The 9,292-nt window shown below is 45.8% G+C and overlaps 1 protein-coding gene and 1 long non-coding RNA gene across 3 annotated transcripts in view; one reads left to right on the forward strand and one right to left on the reverse strand.

Annotated features, from left to right (window-relative positions):
- Nucleotides 1-4,240, forward strand: part of LOC117086771 — a 104,388-nt gene extending 100,148 nt beyond the window's left edge. For both annotated transcript variants that reach the window (XR_004438571.1, XR_004438570.1), the window contains one exon: nucleotides 4,059-4,240. This is a non-coding gene — a long non-coding RNA (uncharacterized LOC117086771). The remainder of the gene's footprint in view (nucleotides 1-4,058) is intronic.
- Nucleotides 4,241-7,116: 2,876 nt separating this feature from the next.
- On the reverse strand, nucleotides 7,117-9,292 carry NHLRC1 (NHL repeat containing E3 ubiquitin protein ligase 1). Its single transcript, XM_033216339.1, has one exon. It carries the CDS (start codon nucleotides 9,225-9,227, stop codon nucleotides 8,040-8,042), a length of 1,188 nt encoding a protein of 395 aa, XP_033072230.1. The 5' UTR covers nucleotides 9,228-9,292; the 3' UTR covers nucleotides 7,117-8,039.

Here is a 9,292-nt window from a genome sequence, read left to right on the forward strand (position 1 = left end):
AAATGGCAAACAGGTACATGAAAAGTTTCTCAATATCATTGCTCATCAGAAAAACACAAATCAAAACTACAATGAGAGATCATCTCGCCCCAGTTAAAATGGCTGGAGAGGATGTAGAGAAAAAGGAACCCTCATGCAGTGTTGGTGGGAAGGTAAATTGTGCAACTGCTATGGAGAACAGTTTGGAGGTTCCTTAGAAAACTAAAAATAGGGCCTGGGCGCAGTGGCTCACGCCTATAATCCCAGCACTTTGGGAGGCTGAGGCGGGCGGATCACGAGGTCAGGAGTTCGAGACCAGCCTGACCAATATGGTGAAACCCCGTCTCTACTAAAAATACAAAAATTAGCCAGGCATGGTGGTGCATGCCTGTAGTCTCAGCTACTAGGGAGACTGAGGCAGAAGAATTGCTTGAACTCGGCAGGCAGAGCTTGCAATAAGCTGAGATCACGCCACTGCACTCCAGCCTGGGTGACAGAGCAAGACTCCGTCTCACAAAATAAAAATAAATAAGAAAACTAAAAAAAGAGCTACCATACAATCCAGCAATCCTACTCCTAGGTATATACACCCCAAAACGGAAATCAGTATTTCAAAGAGATATCTGCACTCTCATGTTTATTGCAGCACTATAACATTTGGAAGGAACCTAAGTGTCTGTCTACAGATGAATGGATAAAGAAAATGTGGCACATATACACAGTGGAGTACCATTCAGCCATAAAAAAGAACGAGATCCTGTCGTTTGCAACAACGTGGATGGAACTGGAGATCACTATGTCAAGTGAAATAAGTCAGGCACAACAAAAGTCAAACATTGCATATTCTCATGTACCTGTGGGAGCTAAAAATTTTTTAAATTGAACTTATGAAGATAGAGAATAGAAAGATGGTATAAGAGGCTGGGAAAGGTAGTAGGGGGAACTAGTTAGGATGTGGGGGGCAAGTAAAATATCAAGCACCAGCATGTGTGTGTGTGTGTGTATGTGTGTGTATGTATGTGTGTGTGTGTATGCGTGTGTGTGTATGTGTGTGTGTGTGTATGTGTGTTTATCCCCAGCCTCTGACTTTTAGATCTTTTCCCACTAGAGAGGTTAATGTGGAATATGGAAAGGTCCATTTTCTAGTCCTGGTTCTGCTCTTAACTACCTGTGTGACCTAGACTAGTCTTTTTGCATATGTAGGTCTCAGTTGTCATTTGAGGGCATCATAATAAAAATATGTCTAAGTTTCTTTTCAGTCCTAATACTCTATGGCTTGACACACAATTTTATCTGATCATTTTATAAGTGATTTCAAATTTTCAGTATAGGTACTTTTGTGACATTGTTAGTGAAGCCAATGATTGCTTTGACCAAAGTCCTTTGTCAGGAAATTAAGCTCCTATAAATAATATCATTACTTTTGCAGAAAAAAATATGAGCTGCTTTTTAACTACCATAATGGGTATACTGTATATTATAATTTGCAGCCTATTACCAACACATGTCTGTGGCTGGGCTGTCCATGCTGTATGGATGGCTCCTGGGAAAGGCAGAAGCTTCTTTATGTACCCATTATTAAGCAGATTTAACCCAAAGATGAGTTTGACAACACTCCAAGCGCACCATCAGGTGAGTGATACAGGAACACTTTTAGTTCATTCTCTTCCCTCCGATGGAGTTGGCATCACTGCTATCACTTGATATTGGAGAGCTTGCAGAGCTGTGTTTTCTCTACTCTTCATCGTTTGATAAAGGATGTGACTCATGAAGATCAGACAACCTCAACACCGCAAAGTCCCGTGTACTTAGGTGAAAATGGAAAACGTGGTGGTTGAGAACATGAAGCTTTTCATGCAATTCCAACCCAGACTACCACAAAGTCACCATAATCCTTTGTAACTTGTTGAGTCACTCCGCAAACCCACCACAAACCACTTTAATTCTAGACTAGCTTCTCCAAGCTACCCAGCTACCTATACCACTTCCCTTTTATCAATGAAAGAAATACATAGTCTAGAAAAATTCCTTGGGAAAAACATGGTAATTCAACAAATATTTTTGAATGCCTACGATGTGTCGAACACTGCTCTAGACACTAGTGATACACTTAGGAACAACACAAACATCTTTCTTGGAGTTTACATTCTAGATGGCTAGAAGCTAACCAAAAACAAAAACAAAAAAACCCAAAAATCTGATGCTTTTGCTTTTGATTCTTCTTCGTATCTTTTTTTTTTTTTTTTTTTTTTTTTTTTTTTTTTTTTCAGACGGAGTCTGGCTCTGTCTCCCAGGCTGGAGTGCAGTGGCCGGATCTCAGCTCACTGCAAGCTCCACCTCCCGGGTTTACGCCATTCTCCTGCCTCAGCCTCCTAAGTAGCTGGGACTACAGGCGCCCGCCACCTCGCCCGGCTAGTTTTTGTATTTTTTTTAGTAGAGATGGGGTTTCACCGTGTTAGCCAGGATGGTCTCGATCTCCTGACCTCGTGATCCGCCCGTCTCGGCCTCCCAAAGTGCTGGGATTACAGGCTTGAGCCACCGCGCCCGGCCTCTTCTTCGTATCTTTTAAACATGCTCCAGGTTGTCATGATCTTTCTTAAAATGTGGCATCCGAAATTGAGCAAAAACTCCATGCAAGTATTCTAAAATGAAACCTGGCCTTCCAGATCATAATGAAGGTATATTTTTAGGGTGGGCATGGTGGCTCATGCCTGTAATCCCAGCATTTTGGGAGGCCAAGGGTGGAGGACCACTTGAGCCCAGGAGTTTGAGACCAGCCTGGGAAACATAGTGAGACTCTATAAAAAAAAAATTAAAAATTTGCCAAGTGTGGTGGTATGTACTTATAGCCCTAGCTACTTGGAGGCTGAGGAGGGAGGATTGCTTGAGCCCAGGAGTCGAGGCTGCAGTGAGCTGTGATCACACCATGCACTCCAGCCTGGGCGACAGAGTGACACCTTGCCTCTTAAAAAATATCTATCTATATATAATCTTTTATAAATATTTAAATAGAGATGGGATTTCACCATGTTGCCCAGGCTGGTCTGGAACTCCTGAGCTCAAGCAATCCTCCTGCCTCGGCCTCCCAAATTGCTGGGATTACAGGCACGTGCCACTGATCTTGGCCAAAAAAAAAAGGTATATTTTTAATATTTACATTTACCTTTGTCAAGATAGGAAGATCAAATGTATTTTATTTAAGCTTGATTGATTTATCGGTCTTAAATATTTAGACCTGTGGTATGTAAGCCTCTACTTGTTCTTTGGTCTCATACCCTACCGGTATTAGGGATTGATGAGTTAATGGGAGAGTGTTCCTCTCCACAGAATTAGTTTCCTACTCATGGCATCAAAATCCGTACATTTAAGACCAATTTTCTCCAAATCAATCATCAAAATATTACAACTCTTTTTTGTTTTAAGATGAAGTCTCACTCTGTCGCCCAGGCTGGTGTGCAGTGGCTCCATCTTGGCTCACTGCAACCTTCACCTCCCAGGTTCAAGCGATTCTCCTGCCTCAGCCTCCCGAGTAGCTGGGATTACAGGTGCCTGCTACCACGTTAATTTTTTTTATTTTTAATAGAGACGGGGTTTCACCATGTAGGCCAGGCTGGTCTCGAACTCCTGACCTCAGGTGATCCACCCGCCTCAGCCTGCCAAAGTGCTGAGATTACAGACATGAGCCACCGCGCCCGGCCAAACTTTCTGTTGCAAAAAAAACAGAGATTTGTGCAGGTGCGCTGAAGCAGTGGAGCATTTAGTATAAGAATTCGCATGGGATAGGAGAGAGTTGTTAGGCCTCCAAGAACAGAAACCATAGGGCAGCTGGGCCTTGCAGAGAGGCAAAGTGGAGTCAGGGCAGCTCCACAGATCTTGCAGTAGGGATCATTATGCTGGTGCCCTGGAGGTAGCATGGCTCCAAGCCACTGCTTCTTTGGATGCATTTTTTCCTCCCATTCTTACCTGGATTCCTGTGAGTTTTGTCTTCCCTCTGTCTCATAGCTTCTTATTCATGACGTGGCTTGTCCACAGGGACTCTCTGCACCCCTGTAACTGAGTGTATTTCTGTCATTCCCCAGGCTGCCATCAGCATAACATGCTCCATATTTCTCAATTCAAAATATCAAGGATGGCCAGACGCGGCGGCTCACGACTAATCCCGGCATTTTGGGAGGCCGAGGTGGATGGATCACCTGAGGTCAGGAGTTCGAGACCAGCCCGATCAACATGGAGAAACCTTGTCTCTACTAAAAATACAAAATTAGCCGGGCGTGGTGGCACATAACTCTAATCCCAGCTACTCGGAGGCTAAGGCAGGAGAATCACTTGAACTTGGGAGGCGGAGGTTGCGGTAAGCCGAGATCACACCATTGTACTCCAGCCTGGGCAACAAGAGCGAAACTCCATCTAAAAAAAAAAAATCAAGGACCAGAATGTAATTGGATCTCTGTGCTCCTTGTAAGGAAAATATGTTTATCCCAAGCCAATTCATAACCAGTTTCCTGGTCTAATTAACACATCGGGTAGAGTATCATTGGTTGATTGACTGTCCTTCTGTTAGGTGTGCACCCCTATCCAAGTAGCTATGGTCCAAGGGGATCATGTAATAGAAAACCTGGCTGCTGACGGCTGGCTCATGATGGGGCAGTTTTTCTTAGAAGTGGCCGTGGGCACAGCAGTCACCATGGTTACTCAATACAGTAGTTGTGGTGAGTCTCTGGCTGCCCTATCATATTTGCTACACATTCTCCAAGAAAACAGTTCACCTTCTGACTAGCCATGATACACCACCATAGCATATCTCTATAGTGGAACACTAACACCAGTATATATTTCTTTTTAATATGGCATGTGTAAGGATTGTTAGATTTGCTATCATCAGTAGTTCTTCCTCATTTTTCTGAGGTGCACAGGTTAATGCTTCTTCCTTAGAAGGTTCATAATTCACTGTAGGTGGGGTCTGCACCCCACTTAGTTGTGGGCCAGGGAAGGTCTGCATAAGGCACTAGAAAATCGTGATGGTCTGGGTCTTGGGGTCCAGAGCTAGATTTGCTAGAGGGGAGATTTATGAGTATGAACCAAGGTCTTTACAAAATGCCAAGGAAAGAGATTGAGAAAGCCAACTCCAGACGGCAAGTCCAGAGGGTAGAACAAGGTCAAAAACAGGAGACAGTCGAAGGACTGGGAATTGGGCAAAATTGGAATAGATGGAGGGTGATGTGGGAACTGCTGACACAGGAGCCAAAGTGTCTGTGTTTGCTTTTATGGACTCACCAGGCAGGCCATGGGGGATATTCTGGAAGAGCCTATTTTCTTTTCCTTCTCCCTTTACTCCTGGGCACGTTCTTTTGTTTCCACCTCTGCGAGTCATTCCAACCCTTCTTCGTCACCTTGGAAGCTTTTACTTTCTGCTGGGGTTATTTTTTCCTACCTGTCTCAGAATTCTCCGATTTCTTCAATAACCTGGAGTTCAGCATGACATATCTCAAGCCTTTTAACCAGCTTGCTTTAAAGAACACAGTCTGGCTGGGTGCGGTGGCTTATGCCTGTAATCCCAGTACTTTGGGAGGCCAAGGCAGGTGGATCACTTGAAGTCAGGAGTTCGAGACCAGTCTGGCCAACATTGGGAAACTTCATCTCTACTAAAAATACAAAAATTAGCGGGGCATGATGGTGGGTGCCTGTAATCCCAGCTGCTGCAGAGGCTGAGGCAGGAGAATAGCTTGAACCTGGGAAGCAGAGGTTGCAGTGAGCAGAGATCACACCATTGTACTGCAACCTGAGCAACAGAGCCAGACTCTGTCTCAAAAAAAAAAAAAAAAAACACAGTCTGGAAGATGAATTTTGCATCTGCCTTACAAGTCACTGAAACTATTCTCTCAGCACATGTGTGCCTGATAATCAAGAACAACAAGCTTCGCGTCTTCCTCAAGGAAACTCTGCTCCTATCTTACGACATTCCTGGGAAGTGCTGCTTTATACAGCTCTTTTTATGTTGTGCATCCAGCCCCACACCAGTCCCAAGCCTGATAATCTACCAAGGAAAGATAGCAGTTACTAAGATGGCTTGTTATCACAGGTCTAATACACTCCCACATCATCTCACAGATGCGCACCTGATTCTTGAAGTCAGGTAATCCACATGATGACCAGCAATACTACCTTGCTCACATACCTCCCTGTGTTGCATATTCCACACCTTTATCATGACTGCTGTCTGAAAAGGACACATGTCCAGCTTTATAATCAGAGACGATGCCATTAATAATTCCAAAGAGAAAAATCTTTTGAATTGGCTCTACTAATCCTAAAATCATTAAAACGTCATTGTTCTTAAGGAAAATGGTCTAAGATCTGTCCTCAGTTGCTCTACTCATAAATGACCAAATAAGTCTGAATTCACATCTCCACTTGGAACGTTTCTTGGTATGTATTCAGAACACCCATGAAGTCACCAACCTAGGGGTGACTTTAAGGGTGGGGTATGTGCATGTGGGGAGAAGAGGTTTGTCCATGGAACTTCTGTTTAGAATGCATTTATAAATCGTGGTCTAGGGTGCCCCAAATCTTACTATTAGTGCTATATGATGAGAGCATTGACAACAAAATGGGTTTTTGTGGACTGGCACGGGAGTTAGGCTCTCACTTTTACTTTACATGGGTGAGGCACAGTGGCTCATAGCTAGAGTCCCAGTGCTTTGGGAGGCCAAGGCAGGAGGCTCGCTTGAGCCCAGGAGTTTGAAACCAGTTTGGGCTACAAAGCAAGATCCCATCTCTACGAAAAAATCAAAAATTAGCTGGGTATGGTGACACACCTCTAGTCCCAGCTACTCAGGATGCTGAGGCAAGAGGACCACTTGAGTCCAGGGTATTGAGACTGCAGTGAACAGTGATTACTTCACTTCACTGCAGCCTGGGCAACAGAGCAAGACCATATCTAAAAACAAACAAACAAAAACAAAAGAAAAACCATAAACATGTAACACAAACATGTAACAGGAGCGTCATCTGGCCCTCTGACAATAGTATGTAGTGTGTTCTGCAGTAGTTTAGAACTTACGTAAATATAGGCCTTTCTCAAACAACCAAGTGTTATTTTCCGAGTATGTATAGTGGAGAAGATATAGGCATTACAAGACATGTTTACCTTTTTAATAAGCAGTTCAATTGTTTTTCTTATTCACGTAATTCAGGATCAACAGTAACTTCATCTAATGTGCCATCAGAGCAGTCACAAATTGAATGAAAGTGATGGCCACCACAAAATCCTTTTTCTCCTGAACTCTCCATAAAGTCTCCTTTCTTTGCACATCTTTGTGCTAAAATAATTAGCTACTTGTAAAGATAGGACACATAGCAACACTATACATTCACATACTTTTCCCCACATCTGTTATCTTATTTAAGCGCAACTTATTTGGAATCAGAATTGAATTCAAATTGTGACTATCGCAGTAAGTAACTATGACCTCGAGGAAGTCACTTAAGCTCTCTGGGTTTCAGTTTTCTCACTTGTACGATGAGATTAATAATAAAAATTATGGCTAGGCAAGGTGGCTATGCCTGTAATCCTAGTACTTTGGGAGGCTGAGGAAGGTGGATTGCTTGAGCTCAGGAGTTTGAGACCAGCCTGGGCAACATGGTGAAACCCCATCTCTATCAAAATACAAAAATTAGCTGGATGTGGTAATGCACGCCTGTGGTCCCAGCTACTTGGGAGGCTGAGGTGGAAGGATCACCTGAGCGGGGGAAGTTGAAACTGTAGTGAGCTGTGATCATGCTTCTGCACTCCAGCCTGGGTGACAGAGCTTGACTCTATCTCGGGGCAGGGGGGAATGACCTCACTGGATTAAATGAGCTAATATTTGCAAATTTCCTTGCACAAATAGTATGCATTCAATAAATGGTAATCTCTAATAATTGTCCCAAGCTTTGTAAGTCTGCCAGACAGTTTTAGTTATCCCTGCCTGGATAGATGAGTTTAAGTGACTTATTCAGGGTTAAACAATTCATTAATGGCAGCACTAGTGCTTCTGATTCCAGGGCCCCACCCCAGCCCATCACCCCCAGTCAACTTTATAGACTTTTATAGAATGAGATGCTGTGTCCAGCACAAGAAGAGAATTCTCCTTGGTGAAGGTAAGAGCCACAGGATGGGAAAGACCATGAGTGACCATGGGCTTCAGTACTGGAAACTCCTCAGGTTTTCCTAAGCAAAAGATAGCGGGACCAGACGTATCTGCAACAATTACATTTCCCTGGTGATCAAAGGTGACAGCGGAGGCAGTTATTTTGGAGGGAAAGTAGAGGCTCAACCCGAAGGTATCCACCTGGCCGACAAGTTGCATACTTGAGCTAAACACTTTCACCCTGGTGCTGCAAACCCCAGTCCCCAGGGCCAGGGGGTGCTCCAGGACTGCAATGGCCCCCGTGAGCCAAGACACTGCCACCCCTCGGGGACTGCACAGATGAGCTTGCAACTTTTCAGTTCTCCGAAGGACCCCTTCCACGAAGTCGACGTCCAGGAGGTGTAGGGACCCTGCCTCCGCGTCAGTTACCACAATCCCATTCTGAGAGGTGGTCTCCACACCCCAAGGTAAGGAGAATTGGCCTCCAATGACAAGCTTGATCTGGCCAAAAAAATCAAACACTTTGATGGAGCGATCGCCGGCGTCAGTGACAACCACATGGCAGTCGTTGGTGATGGTGACATCCACAGGATACCTAATGTCTTGGGCAGCGTCCCCCTTCTCTCCAAACTGATGCGCGCATCCTCCCCCATAGTCAAAAATCTTGACACGCCTCCTGCCGTCGTGCACCACCACGACCCGCCCCGTCTTGGGACAAAGCGCCAGTCCGGTGGGGTTGACCAGGGTCCCCCAGCCGCCAAAGGTATGGTGGCAGGTGAGGGATCCGGGGGTGCTGGGGGCGGCGCGGTGGGCGGCCGGGGACTGGCGAAGCGCTGAGCCCAGGAGCTCTATGAGGTGCAGCACCGGCAGGCAGTCGCTGGTGTCGCAGCCCCGGCAGGCTCGCCTGCAGAATGGGCACTCGAGGGCCAGCGTGCGCGGGTGCGCCAGGGCGGCCACGCAGGCCAGGCAGACCACGTGGCCGCAGGACAGGTTGCGCGGGCGCCGCTGCTGCCGGTGGCCAAACTTCTCAAAGCACACCTTGCACTCCAGCAGGCTGATCTCCGCCTCGCGCATGAGCTCCTGCAGCGCCGGCTCGCTCTCCGAGGCTTCAGCCGCCATGGCGGGTCCTGTGCACTCCCGCCGCGCCGCCCGGCCGTGCCCCAGAGACGCTCTTGGTCACGGTC

This window comes from Trachypithecus francoisi, unplaced genomic scaffold (genome assembly GCF_009764315.1).
Source record: "Trachypithecus francoisi isolate TF-2019V2 unplaced genomic scaffold, Tfra_2.0 Lachesis_group10, whole genome shotgun sequence".
NCBI classification, from domain to species: domain Eukaryota; kingdom Metazoa; phylum Chordata; class Mammalia; order Primates; family Cercopithecidae; genus Trachypithecus; species Trachypithecus francoisi.